Source organism: Pelodiscus sinensis, chromosome 19 (assembly GCF_049634645.1).
Source record: "Pelodiscus sinensis isolate JC-2024 chromosome 19, ASM4963464v1, whole genome shotgun sequence".
Lineage (NCBI taxonomy): Eukaryota > Metazoa > Chordata > Testudines > Trionychidae > Pelodiscus > Pelodiscus sinensis.
The window spans coordinates 4,058,278-4,082,350 of NC_134729.1; the positions used below are offsets into that span (position 1 = coordinate 4,058,278).

The following is a 24,073-nucleotide window of genomic DNA, read 5'->3' on the forward strand; positions in this document are numbered from 1 at the left end:
ACGGGACCCCCCAGTCCCAGCGATACCCATATAGCCCCACAGCCGCCCCCTCCGCCATGGCACCCCAGCCCCTCCCCACGGGACCCCCAGCCCCCTCTTCTCCCCTCGAAACCTCCAGCCCCCGCCCCACGGAACCCCCCCCCCCAACCCCAGCGATCCCCACAGCCCCTCCCCCCCCGGACTTCCTCTCAGCCCGGGAGCAATTTTCATAGCCCCCCCCACCGCCTCCCCCCATGCACCCCCCCACCCCAGAGATCCCCCCCATAGCCCCACAACCCGCCCCCCCCATCGCCCCGGCGCTGCGCGACGGGAAGATGGCGGCGGCTGGCCGGCAGGGGGCGCCGCGCGGCGGGAAGATGGCGGCGGGCGGCCGGCAGGGGGCGCCGCGCGGCGGGAAGATGGCGGCGCGGGGCGGCCGGCGGCCGGCAGGGGGCGCCGCGCGGCGGGAAGATGGCGGCGCGGGGCGGCGGGCGGCCGGCAGGGGGCGCTGCGCGGCGGGAAGATGGCGGCGCGGGGCGGCCGGCGGCCGGCAGGGGGCGCTGCGCGGCGGGAAGATGGCGGCGCGGGGCGGCGGGCGGCCGGCAGGGGGCGCTGCGCGGCGGGAAGATGGCGGCGCGGGGCGGCGGGCGGCCGGCAGGGGGCGCTGCGCGGCGGGAAGATGGCGGTGCGGAAGAAGGACGGCGGCCCCAACGTCAAGTACTACGAGGCCGCGGACACGGTGGGGCAGTTCGACAGCGCGCGGCTCTGGCTGGGCAAGAACTACAAGAAGGTACCGGCCCGGCCGGCCCCCCCGCCCTGCGCCTCGCCCCCCACGGGCCCCCGCTCCTCGGGCCCCTCCCCCCGCCCCTTCTGCCCCCCCAATCGCCGCACCCCACTGACAGGCGTCAGCCCGCCTCGAGCCCCCTGGGTCACCCACATCTCACCCGCCCCCGTGCCCCCCCGTGCCCCTCCGTGCGCCTGTCCTCCCCACCGACCCCCGTTTCCCCCAGTGTCTGCCCCCCCCAGTGTCTGTCCCCCCCCCCGTGCCTGTCCTCCCCACCGACCCCCTCCCCCGTGCCCCACCAGTGTCTGTCCTCCCCCCTGACCCCCTCCCCCGTGCCCCACCAGTGTCTGTCCTCCCCCCTGACCCCCTCCCCCGTGCCCCACCAGTGTCTGTCCTCCCCCCTGACCCCCTCCCCCGTGCCCCACCAGTGTCTGTCCTCCCCCCTGACCCCCTCCCCCGTGCCCCACCAGTGTCTGTCCTCCCCACTGACCCCCTCCCCCGTGCCCCACCAGTGTCTGTCCTCCCCCCTGACCCCCTCCCCCGTGCCCCACCAGTGTCTGTCCTCCCCCCTGACCCCCTCCCCCGTGCCCCACCAGTGTCTGTCCTCCCCCCTGACCCCCTCCCCCGTGCCCCACCAGTGTCTGTCCTCCCCACTGACACTCCCCCCTCATGTTCCACTGGTGCCTGTCCTAACCACTGACTTCAGTTCTCTATGCCCCACTGGTGCCTGCCCTCTCCATTGACCCCCATCCTCTGTGCCCCACTGGCACCTGTGCTCCATACTGACCCACATCCCCCGTGCCCCATCCTCCCTGCTGATCCCCAGCCTCACTGGCAGCTCACAACCCCCGCCTCCACTGAATTCCCTCAGCCCCTTCCCATCTCCTCAGGGCCCCCGTTCCCCTATGCAGTCCCTTCCCTGCTCCTCCATTACAGCCTCTTTCCCCTCCTTGCCTGAACCCCTCGTTCACCCCCAGCGACCCTCCTGTTCCGCCTTCCAGCGCCTTAATTCCCTTCCAATCACCTACCCCTGTCTCAGCACCTCATTGAATTCCCCCTCTACTCCCCCCAGCTCCGCAGAGGCCTTACAGTGCATGGGGCTGATCTGATTTGTACAGGAAGGGGGAGGGGGGTTGTTCCCCACCTAACCACATCTGTCCTGGGGAAGGTGCCCCCTTAACACTCTCTTGGGTCCCCCATCTCACCCACCGTGGCTGGGAGCCGTGTCCCTTCCTGGTGTGCGGAGATGCGAGCCAGGCTCCCACTAGGAACTGCTCCATTTCCTATCCCCTCTCGGGGGGGCCCAGCCCCGCAGCTGATAACGTCGGTCTCCCCTCGGATCCTTGTCCATCTTTCACCCAAGTCCTTTTGCCTGCCTGTGCCGAGACAAAGGCCAGCCTGTGTGCGGGGAAAAGTGACCGAGCCAAGCCCCTATACTAGGGCTTGGGATCCCTCACTCCCGTGAAACCGTCACCAGATCTGGGCTGCGAGGAGTCTTTTCTTTGCAAGGGTAGCTTTAGGGTTACGATCATCCAGCCACCTGCTGCGCTGTCTCAGCATAGGGCGTGTGGGCGGGGTCCTGCGGGCCCCACCTGGCTCTTCCAACCCCCTCGCCTCCCCCTTGTGCTGTCATGCAAGCAGCATGGGTCTGTGGTTCCCAGGCTGTTGCCTTTGACCTTCCACAGGCAGCGAGAAGCTGAGTCACCAGACAGCTCCTGGCTCTGGAGTGACAGGCTGACCTGGCCATCCCTGCTCACTGGGAATTGGCCTTTTCACACCCTCGCAGGGTTGAACCACTGCCGGAAGCTGGGACTGGCGGACAGGGGATGGCTCGCTAGCTAATTGCCCTCTTCTGTTCATTCCCTCTGAAGCCCTGGCGACCGCCACTGTGAAAGACAGGCGGCTGGGCTGGAGAGGCCATTGGTCTGCCCCAGTGCGGCCGTTCCTACGTCCTTCACTCCCCTCCCCCTAACTATCTTCAGCTAAAGGCTCTGCCCCCATGTGCCAGGCTGCCTGCTGACTATCATCTCTGTGCCCACACCCATACCAATTGGGTGAAATACGCGTCACCTCCAGCAGAATCCTAGAGTTGGATGAGACCTCAGGCAGTCGTCCTCAAAGCAGGACCAACCGCAACTACATTGCCCTAGCCAGGGCTTTTGGCAAGCCGGGGCTTAAAACTTCTAAGGATAGAGATGCCGTCACCTCCCTAGGCAACCCATCCCAGCGCTTCCCACCCTACTAGGGAATTAGCTTTTCCTAATAACCAACCTCTACCTCCCCCACGGCAACCTGAGACCATTGCCCCTTGTTCTGTCATCTACAGATAGCTACATGGGGCATTTGCTTTGGGTTGCCTCAGAGTTTGAAACAAGCGCAGTTTATTGCTCTGGATTATTCCAGTGATGCTGGAGGGGGGGAACCAAACGCCATCAGGGCACCCTTGGGCTGGGTGCTGGACAGACACATGGCGAGAGACCGTCCTTCTCTCAGTCATCACAGGCAAGACAAAGTGTGGAAGGAGAAAGCGGCCCAGGGAAAGATGAAGAAGCCATTCCTTGGGGCAGAGGCGGGACCGTGGTCAGCCAAATTCCTGCCCCTTGCAATTCATGGTCCTCAGGGAAAGGCCTTTGTATGGAATGGCCGATATGATCTGCTTGTTTATTTCCTGGGAGTCTTGGTTCCCAGACAGACCCCAGGGCCAGGCCCCCAATGCTGCCTCTGTTTAAAAAGAGCTGCACTCAGTCTGACAAAAGGCACCCTTGGGGACAGAACATCCCAGCCAGCGATCCCCTCAGCCTCTCCCCACCTGCTGGGCCATCTAGCTTCAGCTGGGGCTCTGCCAGAGGGGCCCTGAGATTTCATAGGCCTCTTCTTTCTAGGGTTGGAGCGCCTTGCGCTTAGCCCCCCAATTCAAAGGGATGCAAGACTAGATGGACCAGACCAATATAGGAATTCAGGCTCAGGTCCTCAAAGGCATGTAGCTGCTGAATGCCTGAGATGCTGGCCACCCCGCAAAACCCAGAGCGTCTGGTACCTGTAAAACCAGGTGTTATACGGGCCCCCAAGAGAGCAAGGCTGGGAGTGGAAAGAATGGAGATGGGGTAGATGGATATGATGTGACAAATGGGTTCAAGAAGCTTGAGCATCTCTCCTCCCTCCATCATGTGGACAAGAGCAAGCGGGGAAGGGGGTCACCCAGGGAAACAAAAGCAACATGTTTGAAAGCGATGGAAGGAAATACAAGGTGTAACTAGCCTGGCAAACCCCATGTCACAACCTCTCTTCCCTCTAATCTTTCCCATCCATGTGTGGATTTTTTTCCATCCACGTGCGGAATAACTTTATGTGCGCTCGAGGCATGTGTGAATGTGCACCACCAGTAGAAACACAAAACCTAGCCGTGGGGACGCTGCTAATCAGCTGGGCGGCATTTGAATCTCACGAGCGGCCGCACAACCTCACAGGGAACTCTGGCCACCAGACCTCCCGGAGACCAAGTTTCCTTTCCCTATTCCTCTGGCTGTTGAGCACATCCACAGCTCTATTAGTAGGACAGAAGGGGCCACAAACCTTCCTGCCTCAAGAATAGTCAGCCTTGGATTGCCATGGGCTGGGAGAAAACGTCCCATAACTGGCCACGAAAGGTCTCGTCTGGTTTCTGAGACAGTCTCGTGTGCCTTGTTCCCATTGCAGAAAGGTCAGGCCAGATGCTCTAGGGAACAGGGCATCAGGCTGTGACTTGGGAGAGCTGGGCTCTGTTCCTGAGCTGCTATGGGACCATGGGCAAGTCACTTTCCTTCTCAGGGCTTCAGTTTTCTTTGGCATGGGCGTTATTCTGAGCAGCGGGTATCAGGATATCGATCTGCCAGTCCTCGGCGTGGCAGGGCCTGGTCTGGGCTCAGGTCTGCAGGCAAATGGAATGGCAAATCAAACTCCAATCCAGGCTGACAGCGGCAAGAAAGGAGCCAGTAGGTTTGCCAGGTGTCCGGTTTTGAACCAGACAGTCGGGTATTTGAGCTTTCTGTCTGGGAAACAAATTGAGAAAATACCAGACGTATAAATGTCCGGTATTTTCTAAGTAAGTTTTTTTATTATCATGAGTATCGGTACGTAGTTGCGTACTGCCTGGCTGGTAGACGTGCTCACACTGCATGAGCGTGTCTACCAGCTGGGCAGTACGCAACTGCACAGTGGAGAGGAGGGGGTCGGGGGCAGGGCGGGATGGAATCCCCGGGGCTGAACTCGCCCGTGCTCCCCGCCGGGACTGTGCGTGGGACAGGCAGCACCCCGGGATCTGCGTGCGTCCGGGCCAGCCCTGCTCCCTGCTGGCCGATTCTCTCCCCCCGCTCCTCTGCTGGCCAGCCCCGTTCCCCCCCAACCCCCTCCCGGCCAGCCCTGCTTCCCATCGGCCGGTTCCCCCCCCATCTCCACCAGCCAGCCCCGCTTCCCCCAACCCCCTCCCAGCCAGCCCCGCTCCCCCCAACCCCCTCCCAGCCAGCCCCGCTCCCCCCAACCCCCTCCCAGCCAGCCCCGCTCCCCCCAACCCCCTCCCAGCCAGCCCTGCTTCCCCCAACCCCCTCCCGGCCAGCCCTGCTTCCCATCGGCCGGTTCCCCCCCCCATCTCCACCAGCCAACCCCGCTTCCCCCAACCCCCTCCCAGCCAGCCCCGCTCCCCCCAACCCCTTCCCAGCCAGCCCTGCTTCCCATCGGCCGGTTCCCCCCCCATCTCCACCAGCCAACCCCGCTTCCCCCAACCCCCTCCCAGCCAGCCCCGCTTCCCCCAACCCCCTCCCAGCCAGCCCCGCTTCCCCCAACCCCCTCCCGGCCAGCCCTGCTTCCCATCGGCCGGTTCCTCCCCCCATCTCCTCCGGCCAACCCCGCTCCCCCCAACCCCCTCCCAGCCAGCCCCGCTTCCCCCAACCCCCTCCTGGCCAGCCCTGCTTCCCATCGGCCGGTTCCCCCCCCCCCATCTCCACCAGCCAACCCCGCTTCCCCCAACCCCCTCCCAGCCAGCCCCGCTCCCCCCAACCCCCTCCCGGCCAGCCCTGCTTCCCGCTGGCCGGTTCCCCCCCATCTCCTCCAGCCAACCCCGCTTCCCCCCAACCCCCTCCCAGCCAGCCCCGCTTCCCCCAACCCCCTCCCGGCTAGCCCCGCTCCCCCCAACCCCCTCCCAACCAGCCCTGCTTCCCGCTGGCCGGTTCCCGCCCCCCTCCCTGATCTCCCCCAGCCAGCCCTGGCCCCCCGATCTGAGATCAAGTGTGTCCAGTATTTTTTTTAAACCATCCGGTAACCCGAGGAGCCAGAGAACCTGAGGGCTGATGCCTGGCTCGCAGCACGTCCTCTGCCACAGGCCTGCCTCCTGCGTGTCCAGGCCAGCCAGGAGACGGGGGGTCCGGACTCCTGGGTCCCATTGCGTTATTGAAACAACCCCTCTCCGCCTCTTCCCGCAGTACATCCAGGCAGAGCCTCCCACCAACAAGTCCCTCTCCAGCCTGGTGGTGCAGCTGCTGCAGTTCCAGGAGGAGGTTTTCGGCAAACATGTCAGCAACGCGCCGCTCACCAAGCTGCCGGTGAGTGCTGCAGCCGGGCCGAGTCAGACGGGGCAGAGGGGGAGGGGTGTCCCTTCACGGAGCAGCCCGCCCGTTCACGCACCCGGGGGAGGGCAGCCTGGGCGAGAGACAGCCTGCTCTGTGCCAGCCGCTGTCACCCCGCTACAGTTTGATGGTGGGATTTTGGCAGGTGAAATCCTCGCCGCCATGAGCACGCGCCCCCCAGCACAGGTACCAGGGAGGTGCTGCCTTTCCTGTGACCCAGCGGGAGGTGGGGTGGGTGCTGGATTGCCGGGAGCAGGCGTGTACCTCGGAAGTGCCCCCCCATGGCTCCAAAAGAGACGGCTCGGCTCGTGCTCACCGGCTGTGTCTCGCCTTCCTCTTCTCTGTGGCTCAGTCTCTCTCCTGCCCTCCCCCGCCCCTCTGTTGCAGATCAAGTGCTTCTTGGACTTCAAGGCGGGAGGGTCCTTGTGCCACATCCTCGCCGCAGCCTATAAATTCAAGAGCGACCAAGGATGGTGAGCGGCCCCCTTCCCCACCCACTCGTCTCACGCCTCACGCGGGGCGGGTGGACAGCCCCCCGTCTCCCTACGCGCAAGCAGATGGACGTGGTGGGACAGCAGTGCCCTGGCTCCCATGGTCAGGAGAGCCGAGTCTGCATTATGGACCATCAAGGGCTGCGAGGGGCCAAGCTTTGTTCTTGTAAACTTTGGGGTCAAACCAGCCTGAGGGGTGTCTGTAGGGGGGTGCTACTCTGGGCCCCCAGCTCTGATCCTGAGGAGGCATGGGTTTGGGGAGGGGATTCGTTGTGCCCCCTGGTGACTGACTGAAGGACTCAGTCTCCCTGGAGGAAGCAGTTTGGCTGGCCAGGCCCCCTAGCAATGGGGTGGCTGCAGTGAGACCCACATGCACGGGCTAGGAGGGGAAATACCCAGTCCGGGCCTGCTTCCAAGAGCCCGTTGCCATGGTAAGCAGGTGCCATGAATGCAGACCCGGGCTCTCCCCTTGAGCAAAGCTCAAAGGATTCCCCACCCGGCGCGGAGCCCTCTCGTGGCCCTGCCACGTGGCTTGGGCTTAGGTGTGGGATCCAGGGAGGGGTCCGTTCCCATCCACCCCCCCGCCCAGGTGCAGGGAGGGGTGGCTGGGCTGGGGGGGCGTGAGCTGTAGCTTTCATGAGAGTTGCTCTTTTCTTCCAATAAGGCGGCGTTTCGATTTCCAGAACCCTTCGCGGATGGATCGCAACGTGGAGATGTTCATGACCATCGAGAAATCCTTGGTGCAGGTAATCAGCCTGGTCACCCCCTTCCTTTGTCTCCCTTCAACTCGTCCCTTGTCCCCCCGCACTCACTGCTCGACTCCCCTCTTCCTCCCCCAGAACAACTGCCTGGCCCGGCCTAACATCTTCCTGCATCAGGAGCTCGAACCCAAGCTACTGGGCAAGCTGAAGGACATCATCAAGCGGCACCAGGTAGGTGGGGCCCACAGAGCTAGTCCGGGCGAGGGGGAGGCTGGCATGTCGCAGGCGCTCGTCCCTCATCTACCCTGGGAATGGGCATCTCCGTCTCCAGGCTGCAGGAAGAGCCGAGCCTGGCCCAGCGTCCGCCATTGGCTCTGTGCCTCTGACGTGCTCCTTTGATCTCCCCTCAGGGCACGGTCACTGAGGACAGAAACAACGCTTCCCACGTCGTCTTCCCCGTCCCCGGCAACCTGGAGGAGGGTGAGGCAACAGCTCCTGCACTCCTCCAGCTCCTGCACTCCTCCAGCTCCTGGCCTCCATGCCCAGGCCTGGCCTGGCCAGAGCAGGAGTCGGGGCTGATCCAGCCCCCGTTGCAGTGAACGGACAGACTCCCACGGCGTCTCTGGGGCCTGCCTCCATCTCAAGCCAGCAGTGAGAACTGGGGCAGAAGGGCTCGGTCTGCCGGGGGCAGCTGCCTGCCTGGGGCACAAAGAGCAGTGTTGGACCCAGGCTGCATGCAGGGAACGGGGCCCTGAGGGGTTTGCTCTTGGTGGGGAAATGACCCAGAGACCTGCCGGCAAAGGGCGGGAGATGAACAGCAAAGCCAGCCAGGGGAGAGCAGCTGGGCTGAGACGCTGAGCGGGAGCAGCTGACTTTAATGCAGCTCTCTCCCCAGAGAGCTGGCGCTGAAGCCAGTGCCCTCGTGGGCGGGTGGCGGGGGGGCTGTGCTGCTAGCGACACCATCTCCCGGAGGAGACTTCAGGCCTGGGCTGGTCACTGAAGAGCCAAGGTGTAGAGGGCTGGGCGGGTCCATTCAGCCTCCCTGAATCCCCCGGCGCTTTCCGCTGGATGCTTTTCACTCCCAGTCTTGGAGAGCACCTGGCAGGAAGGTGGCTGCTGGGTCTGCAGCCCACACCCCTGAGGGCTGGCAGGCAGGTGAGTCTCTAGGGGAAAGAGAAGGCTGAAGTCTTAGGCTGATTCCACGGGCCTTGGTAGCAATCCAGGCAGTGCCGATGTGACGCCCAGGGCAGCCTCCGGCTCTCACTCCGGCTCTCACTCCGGCTCTCACTCCCGTCTCTCACAGAGGAGTGGGTTCGGCCCGTCATGAAGAGAGACAAGCAAGTCCTCCTGCACTGGGGCTACTTCCCAGACAGGTGAGTCGGAGACTACGGGGGATGGGCCCTGGGTGTGTGTGCAAGAGACCCCCGTCGGCCTGGCTGCAGCCCCAGGACCGAGAACTGGGTTTGCACGTTTGTGATGACAGAAGTCCCCTTGGGATTGTTCCCCAGCGTGCTGATCATGCCACTGATGCTCTCCTACCTGCTCTCTGGGGCTCTCCACCGCCCTGTCCCACTGAACCAGCTCTGGTCTCCCCGAGACAAGGCACAGAGTTAGGGTTACCAACCCCCTTGTAGAGCAATGCAGACACTGAACCACTTCAGCTCTGGGACGACACGGGTCTAGGGCTCAGCGCCCGGGAAACCAGCCTCCAAAAGGGATCAAACCCCCAACTGAATCCATCTCTGTGTAAAAGTTTTACAGGGAACGCTTATCCGGTAAGCTCCTTTATCCATGAAAGGGAGAGATACTCCTCCAAGGGAACAGTTATTTACACAGCCTGTTAGTAAACAAAAGTGAATTTTATTAAGTACAAACAGTGGGATTTCAGAGGTTGCAAGTGGAAATAGACAGATCAAAGTAGGTTACTAAATTAAAATGAAAAGAAAACACACGGCTAGTTTTATTAGCCTACTGCCTGCAGATTCTTTCCCTAAAGAGCTGTTCTTATTTCAGGCATAACCTTCAAGTCAGAGACAAACTCTTTTACTCTGACTTGGGTCTCCAGCCCTCTTCAACGTTCGTTTTTCCCCCTTTGAGTGGGCGAGGCCGCTCCAGAAGCCAGCTGCCGGCCAGCAGCTGATAGCTTCCCATTGCTTAAATAGACTCTTCCCCATCGTGGGAATCATTTGTTTGGAACCTCCATTCCCATGAAGAGACTCTGGATTCAGACTGGATCTCAGTACCCGGTGGTCTGGTCACGTGTCTTTCTAGCACCAGCCACCTTCTAGTTTTACAGGACAAACAAGGCTGCTTGCAAGTCGTTGAGTTGATCATCAAGTCATTAAGCTTCCAGGACACCAGTCATATCTCGCGTTAGCACATGTAAAATTACAAACAGAGTCTCACTTCATATTTCGAACTTCACATCCAAGAGTGATACGTGCTCAAAGATAGGAGACGCACATTCAGCCCAATGCAACCTTAACCCTGAGAGCTTCCGTGAGGTACTTGGTTTAAAACATCTGTGAGTTCATAGAATCAAAGAGCTGGAAGAGATCTCAGGAGTCATCCAGTCCAGCCCCCTGCCCAAGGCAGGACCAATCCCAACTAAATCAACCCAGCCAGGGCTTTGTCAAGCCGGGACTTAAACACCTGTAGGGATGGAGACTCCACCCCCTCCCTAGGGAACCCATCCCAGCGCTTCACCACTCTGCTAGGGAAATAGTTTTTCCTAATATCCAACCTAGACCTCTCCTACTGTAACTTGAGACCATTGCTCCTTGTTCTGCCGTCCGTCACCACTGAGAACAGCCTCTCTCCATCCTCTTTGGAACCTCCCGTCAGGTAGCTGAAGGCTGCTATCACATTCCCCCTCACTCTTCTCATCTGCAGTCTAAACAAACCCAAATCCCTCAGCCTCTCCTCGTAGGTCATGTGCTCCAGCCCCCGAATCATTTTGGCCGCCCTCTGTTGGACCCTCTCCAACGCGTCCACATCCTGTCTAGCGTTATGCGTATTTCTATTCCTAAGCTAATTTCTATAAAGCGGGGGGAGGAGACCCGTCACCATGTTGTTCATTTCAAGCCCGACAAGCTTTGTGCGTCTCTCTTGGGAGGCGCCTTCCTCCCTCTCCGCTCAGCCATGGGCGCTCCCAGAGGGGACCTGCCCTGTGTGTCTCACTGGAGAAAGGGCCAGGCTGATCAGCTGCCCTGCGGTGGCATGCCGGGGCACGCCATGGAGAGCTGCAAGCGAATCCCTCCAACACCTGGGGCATATCGGCCAAGGGGGTCCCTGTGGGCTCGGGTGGGGAGACGCAGCTGCCCCCCACTCCCCGTGTTTCTCCCCCATAGTTACGACACCTGGATCCCAGCGAGTGAAATTGAAGCTGCGGTCGAGGATGCCCCCACCCCGGAGAAGCCCCGGAAGGTACGGGGGCTCATGGTATACACCCCGCTGGGGTTGGCTGCTGGCCGGCCTCAGGGCCCCATGGAAGTTGGGAACTGACCCTGGGGGCGCACCTATGACATCAGTGGGTCATTGCACACTCTATGGCTCTGACTTGCCCCCCTGAGGAAGCCTCGTCAGCCCTCCCCCGATAATGTGCAGTCGATTTGGCGGGGTCTTATTTGCCCTCCTCCCAAATGTATGGGATCCCCACAAAGCTTTTGGGGGGGGGGTTGTTCCCCGTGGCGTCATTTGGTGCTGGGGGAGAGCGATTCTTCTCTTTCCCATCCGCTCCCCCACGGCCACTCACCCTGCCAAGCCGGGCCCGTCCCGCCCCTGCAGGTCCATGCCAAGTGGATCCTCGACACGGACACCTTCAACGAGTGGATGAACGAGGAGGACTACGAGGTGAACGACGAGAAGAGCCCTGTCTCCCGCAGGAAGAAAATCTCCGCCAAGACGCTCACTGATGAAGTAAGGTTCCCAGCGGGGTTCTGCCTCCAGCTTGGGCAGTGGGGGCTAGTGGTTAGAGCACAATGGGCTGGCAGCCAGGACTCCAGAGTTCTAGTCCCAGCTCCAGGTGGGGGAGCCTGTGGGGCCCCTTTGGGTCCAGAAGGCCATTGCAGACGGTTCCACAAATGGTCGAAAAGATCTTAGGTCCACTGGGCTAACCCAAGGGGGATGGTTCAGTGGGGACTTGATCTCAGTGAGCAGGTACCTGTGTGAGGAAGAACCGTGGGTTGGGCAGAGGGGTCTCAGGCGATCTGGGGGGGCTGGAAGGTGAAGCTAACATGGTCAAACTGGAAATACAGCGTACGTCTTAGCTGCTGGACCAATTTCCCGGGGGTCCCAGTGGATCCTTCGTCGCTGACCGTTCTGAAATCGAGGGCAGTTGCTTCCCTAAAAGCTCTGCTCTAGGACATGCTGCGGGGCAGGTCTCCGGCTTGGCTCTCCAGAGATCACAGCGGTTCCTTCTGGCCTTGGAATTTGTGTCACCCCGGCTGTGCCTCGGTTTCTCCACTCGTAGGAGGGAGGCAGTCGCGGCCTGCCTCCTGTGGGGACGTGTGAGGCTTTCAAAGCCATGCGGGTCTGGGGGCATCGCCCCCCCAGCAGATCCAAACGATGGCGAATAGATGGGCTGGGGGCGGCAGGGAAAGGGAAGATGGAGCCGGGCCGCCCGGGTGCTGAGGAGCACGTCTGCCCCTCCCCGTGGCTCTAGGTGAACAGCCCCGACTCGGATCGGCGGGACAAGAAGGGGGGGAACTACAAGAAAAGGAAGCGCTCCCCATCCCCCACCCCGGAGGCCAAGAAGAAGAACGCCAAGAAAGGGTGAGCCCCTCCCCCGGGGAATCTTCTGTGGGAAGGGGGCGGAGCATCTGCCCCCATCCGCCTTGGCTCGAATCCCGCTCAGGTTCGGGGCTGAGCGACCTGGGCAGGGGCTGGGTGTGTGGCCCGTGGCCCCACATCTGGAGCTGGGGCCAGTCCTTGCTCCGGCCTCGCTCTCCAAAGGGGTCCTGGGGGCGCCTGTTTGCCAGGCAGCGCCTGCCCCGGGGCTGGGGGGCTCGGGGAGGGGGCTGCGCCACGGCCGGCCGTCTGGTCTCCTGCAGCCGTCGGCAATGGGGCGCGTTGGGTTTCTCCTCCCCTGCAGCCCGTCGACCCCCTACACCAAGTCCAAGCGCGGGCACCGCGAGGAGGAGCAAGAGGACCTGACGAAGGACATGGACGAGCCCTCCCCTGTCCCCAACGTGGAGGAGGTCACGCTGCCCAAAACAGGTCTGGGCGGCGGCCCTCCATGGAGTCCTACAGCCCCTCCCCCCAGCCCCGGAAGAGGCTGGGGGCTTCCCCCACAACCCGCGCTCCTGCCTCACTCCTTGCAGTGCCTGTGGGGGGAGGGTGGGATTGGAGTCACTGGACGTTCCCCCCCACAGTCCCCATTTCCACCTTGCCCCCACAGCGCCCCCTGCTGGCAGGGGCTATGCCTGGAATGGCCGGGACCCACAGCCGGGGCAATTGTCATGCGCCCACCGCGCCCCCTGCTGGGGGAGGGGAGAGTAGCACATCTCTCCAAGGCCGGGCGCTCCCAGTAAAGCGTTTCCCTTTCTCCCTGGTATAGTGAACACCAAGAAGGACTCGGAATCTGCGCCCGTGAAAGGGGGCACCATGACCGACCTGGGTAAGGAACCCCTGGGCACCCCTCCCCTCGGGTCGCAAGGAGATGCAGCCCCTGGCAGGCGCCCCGCAGTGAGCGCAGGCGGGCTTCCTCCGGGCCACCTAGGGCAATGGCTCCTTCCCTGCCCCGAGGGGTTAATTTTCCCTGTAGCCCGGCTGTGTCTGCTCCCCGCAAATTCGCTCGGTGGGGGGGGGGGGAACGTTCCCCCCCTTGGCCCGGGCTCCCTGAGCACTGACCCGTCTGCCCTTCCCTTCCAGACGAGCAGGAGGACGAGAGCATGGAGACGGCCGGCAAGGTGAGACTGCCAGGCAGGGGCAATCGCTTCGGCCTTCCGGCTGCCCCGTTCTCACCACACCTCTGCCCTGCGCCCCCTTCTGCCCTCCCCCCTTCCAGCCGCAATCAGCCGGGTAGAAACGGACGTCCCTGCCTTGACTCGGCACACGCAGCGGCACCCGTCCTCCCCCCTGCTCCCAGCACGATGGCGGCTTTCAAATGCCCCCAGCCCTCTGCGCTGGGAACAGCCTCCCACTCCCCCTTCAAAATCTGCCGTGGCTGGACCTGCGGCGTGCCCGGCGCCGGGAGCTCTCCGGGTCTCTGCTGGGGCACCATGGTCGCACCGTGCAGGGCTCTGGGGCTGAGTCTCCGTTGCTGGTGCCCCACTGGGTTAGAGCGCCGCGCCCGAGGACTGCAGAGGGCCGGCGGCGAGTCTGTGGGGCGCCCCCCCGCCCACCTGGAGCTGTCTGGTTCCAGGATGAGGAGGAGAACAGCGCGGGGAACAAAGGGGAGCAGGCCAAGAACCCAGACCTGCACGAGGACAACGTGACGGAGCAGACTCACCACATCATCATCCCCAGCTACGCCGCCTGGTTCGACTACAACAGGTACGGGGGGGAGGGGTTCTGCCCCGCAGGCCTGTTCTGAGGCCTACGGCGCTGACGCCCCGCCGTGTGCTTCTCCCGCAGTGTCCACGCCATCGAGCGCCGAGCCCTGCCCGAGTTCTTCAACGGCAAGAACAAGTCCAAGACCCCCGAAATGTAAGGCTGCTCCCCCCGCCCCGCCCGGTGCTGTGTGCGTGGTGCTGTCCGCACGCTCCCATTCCCACGGCGCCGGGGTGTCGCAGAGAGAGGAGTAGCCGGGGCTCGGGGTGTGGAACTCTCGCGGTAGCTCTGTGCAGTTGGCCTGAAACTTACAAGCTGTAGAACCTGATGGGTGGGGAGAGAGCCAAAACTTGCTTCTGTTCCTGGCTCTCGGAGCAGTGTGGTCTAATGGTTAGAGCTGGCAGGGCAACTAGGAGCCAGGACTCCTGGGTTCTGTTGTCTCTCGTGTGACCTTGGTTGAATCACTTTGCCGGCGTGCCTCAGTTTCCCCCATCGAGCACGAAATCGTGATCCTGACCGACCCCGTGAGTCTCAGATTCCGCCGCCGCCCCGGCGGGTTCTGAATGCAGCAAAGCGGGTGGGTGTCGGCGGGATGCCAGGCCTGGTTCTAACCCTCCCCTCCCCCCAGATACCTGGCTTATCGCAACTTCATGATCGACACCTACCGGCTCAACCCCCAGGAGTACCTGACCTCGACGGCCTGCCGCAGGAACCTGGCCGGGGACGTCTGTGCCATCATGCGGTGGGTTGGGGAGAACGGAGCAGCTGCCAGGCCAGGGCCTGGCGCTAGAGCGGAGGCTGGTGCGGGGACAGCCCTGGGCTGCGGCGTCTTAGTGGAGGTTGGGGGAGCGAGCTGGCCCCCCAATGGAGCTTGGGGCTGCAGGGCTCATGGCCCGGCCCAACCTGCATCACACAGAGGGAGAGGCCTGGACAAAGCCGTGCTTCTGCCTCACCCGTGGGGCTGATCCGTGGGGCTGGGACCGGATCTGACCAGCTGCTCTCTGCAGGGTCCACGCCTTCCTGGAGCAGTGGGGGCTGATCAACTATCAGGTGGACGCGGAGAGCCGGCCAACCCCGATGGGCCCCCCTCCAACGTCACACTTCCACGTCCTGGCCGACACCCCCTCGGGGCTGGTGCCGCTGCAGCCCAAGACGCCCCAGGTAGGGGGGGGGAGAATGAACGGGCTGGAATCAGCATGTCCGGGAGGGGCTGGGTCTCCTGTCCCTGGGAATCTCTCCCCCTGCTGGGGAGCAGCTCTTCCCTGCTGATCTTCCGGGGCGGTGGGGGAGACCCCGTCCCTGAGCCCGTCAGATTTGGTCTTGCTGTGCCCTGCTCTGGTCCGTGGCTGGCCACCCGCTCGGTGCGTGGGCAGGAGAGCAGAGTTCAGCAGGATACATTTCAGTGCAGCCTTGTCCGTCCCCCGCAGGGTCGCCAGAGCGACAGCGACACGAAGGCCGGCCGCAAGAGCAAAGAAATTGAAGACCTGGTCCCGGAGGCGGTGAAAGGGAAGCCTGAGCTGGTAGGTGGGCCTGGGAAACGCCCCGGCAGCCTGCTCTGGAGGTAGAAGGCGAGTGTCCCTGTCGGGGAGCTTGCAGGAGCACAGTGGGAGGCAGGGGAGGGAGATGTGGATTGCTCTCCATTTCCTGGAGAGCTGTGGAACTCCATGCTGCAGGAGGCTAGGGAGTCAGGCTGCGGCTGAGTGTGGAAGGGGGGTTCTGTGGCGGTGGGGATTATCAAGCTTGAGGGGGTGAGCTGATAGAAGGTCAGGAAGGAATTTTTGCAGCCCAGTCGTGCAGCTGGGGAACCCCATCCCCCCACTCGACTCCCTGGAGATGCGCTGTCTAAGCTCTCATTCTCCCTCTGCCTCATGACCATAGCCCTCAATACCCGGTTAAGAGCAAACGCTGAGCCGCTGCCCTGGGAGCAGCAGCAGCTGCATGGGGCAGCCCCAGGACCTGTGGGTGGAGCTATCTGGGATCAGCAGCCATGCAAGAGTGGGGGACGAGGCTGGCATGGGGGGTCTAGCCGCGCCTCACCGCCCCCTCTCCTCTCCGCAGCAGACCTCGGCCTCTCAGCAGATGCTCAGCTTCCCCGACAAGGGCAAGGAGAAGCCGACGGACCTGCAGAACTTCGGCCTGCGCACGGACATGTACGCCAAGAAGAACATCCCCTGCAAGGTAGGGGCGGGTGGTGGGCGGCTGCCCCCGGGCCCGGCCCTGGGCCCCTGTGGCCCACACTGACCCCGCCGTCTCCTCTTGCAGAGCAAAGCCGCCGCCAGCGCCACCCGGGAGTGGACGGAGCAGGAAACGCTGCTGCTGCTGGAGGTGAGAGGGCAGGGCTCTGGGAGCCCCCCCGGCACTGGACTGGCACCAGCCCGGCTGCCCCTCCGGCTCCCTGTCCTCCCCCTCCTCCCCGCAGGCCCTGGAGATGTACAAGGACGACTGGAACAAGGTGTCGGAGCACGTGGGCAGCCGCACCCAGGACGAGTGCATCCTGCACTTCCTGCGTCTGCCCATCGAGGACCCCTACCTGGAGGACTCGGAGGCGTCGCTCGGGCCCCTGGCCTACCAGCCTATCCCCTTCAGCCAGTCGGGCAACCCCGTCATGAGCACCGTGGCCTTCCTGGCTTCCGTCGTGGACCCCCGCGTGGCCTCCGCGGCCGCCAAGTCGGCTCTCGGTAATGCCCCATCCCCGCTGGGCCTTCGGGCCTGGCCGAGCTGGGGGGTGGGGAGATCCCTGGCTTAGAACCCCGGGGAGCAGTCCTGGCCATATGGGCTTAGCCAGGGGTCAGGATCCCACCATGGGGCCTGACCCCTCTAGGGGGCACCAGATCCAGTCTGGGCCCTGGGCAGGGGGCAGGCTGGCTCCAGGCAGTTCATAGGATGGACCATGGGGCCTTTTCTCCCTTGGACCCATGCCCAGCGAGTGCACCAGCCTGCGCCCAACAGTGCTGCAGTACCGGTCCCAGTCCCATGGAGGCGCTGTTATGCTCCAAGCTGGCTGGGCAGACCCCCGCTCAGTCCTTTATCCTGGCACCTGGGCCACCGGGCACTTCCTCCCCAAGCTTGGACCGTCCAGCCTTTGCGCACGCCCCTCTCCCTGGAGAGCCCTGGGCACGCGGGGAAGGGCAGAGGGCGGCGCCTGTCTCGCCAGTGCCCCGCGCAAGGAGGGGCCAGCGAGCTGACCCGGGCTGTGCTCGGCAGAGGAGTTCTCCAAGATGAAGGAGGAGGTGCCCACGGCGCTGGTAGAAGCTCACGTCCGCAAGGTGGAGGAGGCGGCCAAGGTGACGGGCAAAGCCGACCCGGCCTTCGGGCTGGAGAGCAGCGGGATCGCGGGGACCGCGTCTGACGAGCCGGAGAGAATAGGTGAGGGGGGCGAGCGAGGCTCCTTCCGCGCCTCGGCCCGTGAGGCGCCCGTGATCTGGCCTCCGTCGGACGCTGCTCCGTGCGCGGCGAGTAGGAAGGGTAATGAGCGAAGAGGGGAGGAGCCACAGGAGACCAGAGCTGGCCTGGCCTCCGGTCTGGAGCTCACCCTCAATCAGCTGGCTCAGGGTAAGGGACCCCGTCGTCACCACTGCCTCACCCCCCACGTGCACGCGAGATCCCCGGCGGGGCCTGGCGGGGTCAGGATCCAGCCATGGGGCCTGTTCCCTCTAGGGGTGCCTGCCCCAGTTTGCCCCCAGGTCAGGGGGTGGAGAATGGGACACGGGGCCTTTTCCCTCCTGGCGACACGGGTTCAAACCTGGCCCAAGATGGTGAGTGCCTGGGAGCATCCCGTCTCCACTGTGGGGAAAGCCTGCGGCAGCATGTCCATTCCGGGCCCTGCTCCTGCAGCATAGCCAGCCCCACACGGGCCGGAGCCTCGGGGCTGAGCCCCACGCCCCTCAGGCTGCGCGGCTGGCGGTAGCCCCGGCGAGAGCCCGAGCTGGGCCTTGTGCAGTGTGGCCTGTGTGAAATGAGTTTGCTGGGTCTCAGTCCGACGGGTCAGCGTCACACGATCCACCTCTGGCCCCTGTCTGCCGGGTCTCCGAGAGTCCAAGGCCTGGCCGGAGCCCGGAGCGCTGCGCCATCGCCCCAGGCGGCCCCGTGCCCTTAGTGCATCCCCTCCCCCTGCATCGTTGTGACTTTCCTGGCCGGGAGGGGCGGGGCAGAGCCCTGCTGTCCCTCGCTGACCCGGCCGTCTCTGTCTGCCCCCCACCCCAGAGGAGAGCGGCGCTGACGAGACGCGGGCCGAATCTCAGCCTGCGGAGGAGAAGAAGGAGCTGAAGGTACAGAGGGAGGGAGGGACGACTCTGCCCTGCCCCTGGGGGGACACCGAGGGGGGTGTGGAGCTGGGGGACCGTGTGAGAGGAGCTGAGGTGAACCAATGGGGTCACAGATCCCCCGCCCCTCGTGCCCAATGTGGAAGGCCTGAGGTTGGTCCTTCGCCTTAGCTGGGGGTGCCAGTCCTCCAGCAGGGGGCGCTGGGCCTGCAGCGGGGGGGGCGCTGTCGTTCCATCGGAGCAGTCCAGAGGTGTCTTTTCCCGGGCACCTTTGCCTCAGCCCCTCTCTCCCCGTCGGTCCAGGAGCCCCGAGAAGGCGCCATGGAGGAGGACGTGAAGGAGAAGCTGGGCGAGGCGCCCAAGAAGGAGGAGGAGAAAGGCAAGGAGGGCGACAGCGAGAAGGAGTCGGAGAAGGGCGACGGGGACGGCATGGGTGAGTGCCGCGTGGCTGGGAGTGGGACCTCCTGGTCGCTCTGGGCAGCCTCGCCATGTCGGCCCCGCTCCGGAGAGGCTGGGGGCTGCAGGGAGGGAGGGGCCAGGGAGCCCCAGGGCACAGGGGGGAACGGCAGGGGGCAGTGCCTGTCGATGGGCACAGCGCTCCCCAGCCCCACGCCAACGCCTCTTCCCTTGCCACCAGCCGAGCTGGAGAAGGAGAAGGAGCCCAAGGAGGGCCAGGAGGAGGTGCCCAAGGACCTGGCCGAGGCAGAGGGCGAGAGGAAGGCCAAGGTGGAGCGAGACATCGGGGAAGGGAACCTGTCCACCGCCGCCGCCGCCGCCCTGGCTGCAGCTGCAGTGAAGGCCAAGGTGAGGCGCCAGGACCAGCCTCGGCCCCTGCTCTGATCCCAGCGCGGGCTGAGCCGGAGAGATTGGCTTGGAGACTGGAACTGACTAGGCTGACCAGGACCCCACTTCTATAACCACTAGGCCCCACTCTCCTCCCAGAGCCAGGGAGAACCCAGGAGACCTGACTCCCAACCCCCCCCCTCTAACCACTAGGCCCCACTCCCCTCCCAGAGCCAGGGAGAACCCAGGAGACCTGACTCCCAACCCCCCCCCCCACTCTAACCACTAGGCCCCACTCCCCTCCCAGAGGCAGAGAGAACCCAGGAGTCCTGGCTCCCAACCCTCCCCCCCACTCTAACCACTAGGCCCCACTCCCCTCCCAGAGGCAGGGAGAACCCAGGAGTCCTGGCTCCCAGCCTCCCTTCCCCCTGCCCAAACTCCTGCTTTAAACCCCAGGGGGACGGATGGGCACTGTGAAAGCAGCCAGGCTGCCCCTGCCAGGGGACTCCCTGTCCCTGTCTGGGTCGCGCCCCCTGCCCGGCTGGAGGTCCTTAGCTGTCAGTACCAGCCCCTAACTCCAGCTCCCCCCACTCTGAGCAGCACCTGGCGGCGGTGGAGGAGCGCAAGATCAAGTCCCTGGTGGCCCTGCTGGTGGAGACCCAGATGAAGAAGCTGGAGATCAAGCTGCGGCACTTTGAGGAGCTGGAGACCATCATGGACCGGGAGCGCGAGGCAGTGAGTGCGGCCGGGGGCGCGGAGCTCGCTCTAAGCAGCCCCCCCCCCATGAGATGCAGCCACCTCTGGGGTGGGACGCGGCAGCTGGTTAGCCAGACACCAGCAGTGGGTCCTGACGCATTCGGGGGGGAAGGGAAGAAGGAAGCTGCCATCAAGGGGCATTGAGGCTCGGGGGAGGGATCTGACCCCCTAAATTGCAGTACAAGCTTCTGCCTATGCCATGGTGATGGGCAGGGCGAACTGGAGCTGGGGCGTAGCCTAGTCCAGCCTGGGGCCTGGTGGTCACGGATGTGGGGGGCCAGCGAGTGGGGAGGGGGAGGAGGGCCTGGGACCTGGGCAGTCACGAGAGAGATCCCGATGGCAAGGAACCATACAGGGCATGTAGCCCGGGGGGGGATGTCCAGGCCTGAGGCAGTGCCACCCCGAGCCTGGCACGAGTGACCGGCTGCCGCCCTCCGCAGCTGGAGTACCAGAGGCAGCAGCTCCTGGCGGACAGACAGGCCTTCCACATGGAGCAGCTCAAATACGCCGAGATGCGCGCCCGCCAGCAGCACTTCCAGCAGATGCACCAGCAACAGCAGCAGCAGCCGCCGCCACCCCTCCCGCCCGGTTCCCAGCCCATCCCAGCCTCCGGGGCTCCCTTGGCGCCCGCCGCCCACTCCATGCCCATGGCCCAGGCCCCGGGGGCATCGACCACGGCCAGCCTGGTGCCCCAGCCCGGCCTTGCTCAGACAGAACAGATGGGCCAGGTGGTGCCGCCCGCCCCGGGGCCGCCGCACACAGTTCCGGCCCAGCAGGGACAGACCACGGTCGGTCCGCACGGTAAGTCACCTCCCGGGCTGGCAGCCAGCCGGCAGCCGCTGTGGTCCTGATGCAGCCTGGCCTAGCCCCGTTTCCTGTCCGCTCCCCTGTGGTTAGTGACCGTTCCTTCAGACCTCGCTGCTGGCGCACCCCGAGATCCATGCGGGAGCTGGACGCCAACCAACCCCCAGCCCTGCCCCAGATATGCACCGTCGTACGGGGCTCAGGGCCTCAATCAGCTCCTGCATTAGCTCCCGGCTTCATCAGAGGACCGTGGCCACGTGCCAGCCTGTCTGACCGGAGCCGGTCCCCCCAGCGCGTCGGACACGAGCCGACATTGCAGTGTGCCGAGGGGCTACCGAGAGGCGGCTCTCCAGTGCTAGGCGCGGAGGTCAGCCGGGTACCTAAGAAACAAAGGGTAAAATCGCCCTCTCGATCCTAAACTTGATCTGACGGGGCAAGATCAGACTCACGCTGCTTTTCTCGCCTCGCTGGGAGCAGCTCAGCTCCTCAGACACAGGCTGGATTCCAGCTCCCCCGGTCCGAAGTCTTTGCCGCCAAACGCTCTCGGGGCCTTCGGCGGGGGCGGGGAGAGGTGGACTCCTGGTGCCGCTGCCTTCTTGTCTTCTCCGGTCATGCTGGAGGAGGCTGCCTCCGGCGCTGAGGTGCCCGGCTGCGGCAGACAGACGCCGTCCCCCTGGGGTGGCGCTGGAGCTGTTCTCTTGGTACCGATCGCCTGCTGGTCAGCGGCTGTGTATGGCAGCCTGACGCCCGTCTGGGTTTGGGCCACCTCCCTTGCCGCAGGCCTTTGGGGAGCTGGCTGCAGGCGCCTCCCTGCCCCACCTCACAGTTCGGTAGCAGCCAAGGAGCGAGATTGCCCTGCGCCGTGCAGGGTGGTGACAGAACAAGCACCTGCAACAAGTCACGGCTTCTGGGGATGGGAGGCGCCCTTCGTACGAAACATCCCAGCCATGTGGGGGCCAGCTACAGTGTGTCCCAGCTGGGGCTTGGCCCCAAAGGGGCAATGTCAGACACTCCCTCCTGGCCTCGGGGCCCCCGCAGGTGACTCCCGACCTGTTACCCAGGCATGTGCGGGATCGGCCGAGTCTGCCTGGGGGCCAGCCCCAGAGGCCTGCGCTTGGCCCCTTTAACCCGTGTCGCTGGTTTCTCTCTCCAGCCCAGCCTCCATTCCCCGGCCAGCAGCCCTCCTCGCAGATGCTCCCCGGGACGGTTGGCGTGAGCTCTCACCCCGGCATGCCCGGTAATATCCCGGCGGCTCTGCCTTTCGGAATGCCTCCATCCATCCCATGTAGCATGGCTAGTAACGTAGCAGACTCCATCAGTATTAACCTCCCTGCTAACACTCCCGCTCATCCAGTGCATGGTAACCTCCCGTGCAGCATGCTGGCCGGGGGCGCCCTGGCCCCGCCTAACCTGCCCGCGACCGTGCCTAGCGCCGTGCACCCTAGCATGCTGACGACCAGCGGACCGCCACTCGCCGCGCCCTCCTTGCCGCCTGTCTCGGGACTGGCCTCGGCCGCCGCCCAGAGCCCGGCCATTGTGGCGGCTGTGCAGGGCAGTCTGCTTCCAAACGCCGCCCTCGCACCAGGTGAGACATGGCGGGGGCCTCGGAGACGGGGTCCAGTCCCTGTCCCCTCGCCGGCCAGGCCACCACCTGGGGCGTTGGCTGGGGCAGAGGTGGGGGGAGCTGTGGGCTGGGGGGGGGGGAGCTGCCCACGCCTGCCGCTGGCATTTCCTCCTTGTGATGCAGCTGCGGTGAAGGCTGGAGGGGGGTTTGCTCGCTGACGCTGGGGGTGCAGCAACCTGTCCCATCTCTCCTGCAGACCAGGGCCCCCCTCTGCAGACGGACCCCATCGCACCTAGCACGGCCACCCCGGTCCCGCCCACCCAGTGAGGCTGCGCCGCCCAGAGACGCCGCCCGGCAGGACAAAAACCTTCGTCTCCTGTGAAACCGGCCTGGGGTCGTGGGAGGGGTGGGGAGGGGGGATTTAGTCGGTTTCAAAAACCACACTGAGCGCGGGGCTAAAAAGGAAGCGCCCGGTGTCACCCGCCAGCCTGCTGTGTCTCTGTCCTGCCCCCTCGTCCCCCCCCCCGTGTTTTTTGTATCTGAGTGTCCCGAAACTTGTATTTAAACGTGCTGCGCCCCCCCCCCCCCTCCCGAGGAAGGGGCCAGGACGGAGCGTTGCTGGAGGGGCCCGTGGGCGCCGGCTATTTATAGAAGGCTGATTTGACCCGGTGGCTGAGCAGCTAAAGCTCTCGTGTCTCCTCTCTCGTGCTCTTTTTTTTTTTTTTTTTTAATAATAAAAATAAAATTAAGGTTCCCGTTTCCCTGGGGCTGGGGAGAAGGGGGGGGGGTTGGTGGGCCCAGGGTCGCCTCCTGGCACATGGTTCTCAGTGCTGTGGGGCAGGCAGAAAGCAGAGCTTTACCTCTGGAAGGGACCTTGAGAGGGCGAATCCGGTCCCCTGCCGGCTTGGCTTCACCCCTGGCCTCCACCCCTCCCCTCCCGGCATAGGCACCCCCTGCGGTGAGGCGTCTCCTTCCCACCTTGCTGGCTGTTAACGCTTTCAAGCTCGTGTCCTTTGTGGGGTGTTTCGGGCTCAGGGAGGGGCCGGTAGGTAAATTGCAGTGTCCCAGTTGGGTGGGACCCACAGAAAACAGGCCCCTGCCTCCCCCCTGCTGTTGGTGGCCTGTCACGGTGCTGCTCTGTACTGGGAGGAAGCCTGGACGTGGGTAGTAAAAGCACTGGAACTAGCTCAGGCTGAACTGTGACCCCCCCCACTCCCTGGCCCAAGGGCGGCGTCCCCGGCAGGCTGTGCACCTCCCGGGCTCGGCAGGGCAGCCCCAGGCTGTGACAGTGCAGCAGGGGGGCCACGGGGAGTTGGGCGGATGTGGCTGGCCTGCTGGCAGGGGCAACGCTGAGCCAGGCCTGGGGGGGACCCCTGTAAGGGCCCAAGGGTGTTGCCACTGTACAGCTGGGGGGGGGGGGGGAACGGCCCCACAGGCTGGGACACCTACAGTGAGGGGAAAGGTTGGGGGGAGGCCCTACTCTGCCAGGTGCCCTGGGGGGGTGCAGGCCTGGCCAGCAGTAGGGGCCAGCAGGTGGGGCAGTGCCTGTGGGCCCAGGTTTGCCAGTGTTTGGCATCACCATGGCAACTGGGGGGGGAGCTCCTGATGCTCCCTGCAGTTTTTTTGTGGGGGGGGGGGGCTGTCTGGCAGCAGGCCGAGGGCTACCTAACCTGGCCATGGTGGGGAGAGCCTAGGGATGGTGCCAGTGGCCTAGTGGGCTATGCCCGGGGGGGGGGGGGGTCAATGGGTGTAGCCCCGCAGGGCCGCCTCCCTGGGCTGGCAGGGAGCTGCCTGTGGAGGGACTTCCCCTCCTATCTGGGGCTCACTGACAGCCTCCCCCCCCCCCCGCATCCGGCGCCT

General features: G+C 64.3%; 1 protein-coding gene across 6 annotated transcripts; it reads left to right on the forward strand.

Moving 5' to 3' along the window:
- The first annotated feature begins 593 nt into the window (after positions 1-593).
- Positions 594-22,963, forward strand: SMARCC2 (SWI/SNF related BAF chromatin remodeling complex subunit C2). Of its 6 annotated transcripts, XM_075901904.1 has the most exons (30): positions 595-769; positions 6,217-6,336; positions 6,748-6,833; positions 7,516-7,597; positions 7,691-7,783; positions 7,963-8,032; positions 8,856-8,925; positions 10,903-10,978; positions 11,339-11,470; positions 12,216-12,325; positions 12,645-12,769; positions 13,110-13,169; positions 13,424-13,461; positions 13,917-14,047; positions 14,129-14,200; positions 14,673-14,786; positions 15,052-15,205; positions 15,472-15,564; positions 16,103-16,222; positions 16,307-16,369; positions 16,464-16,722; positions 17,249-17,596; positions 18,248-18,312; positions 18,610-18,739; positions 18,944-19,110; positions 19,690-19,824; positions 20,286-20,646; positions 21,803-21,886; positions 22,004-22,234; positions 22,470-22,963. In XM_075901904.1, exons 1-30 carry the CDS (start codon positions 659-661, stop codon positions 22,538-22,540), a joined length of 3,771 nt encoding a protein of 1,256 aa, XP_075758019.1. In that variant the 5' UTR covers positions 595-658; the 3' UTR covers positions 22,541-22,963. The 6 variants fall into 6 exon arrangements, with proteins under 6 accessions (XP_075758018.1, XP_075758019.1, XP_075758017.1 ...); XM_075901903.1 differs by having other exon boundaries at positions 594-769; positions 16,106-16,222; positions 21,803-22,234; XM_075901902.1 differs by having other exon boundaries at positions 21,803-22,234.
- The last annotated feature ends 1,110 nt before the right edge of the window (positions 22,964-24,073 follow it).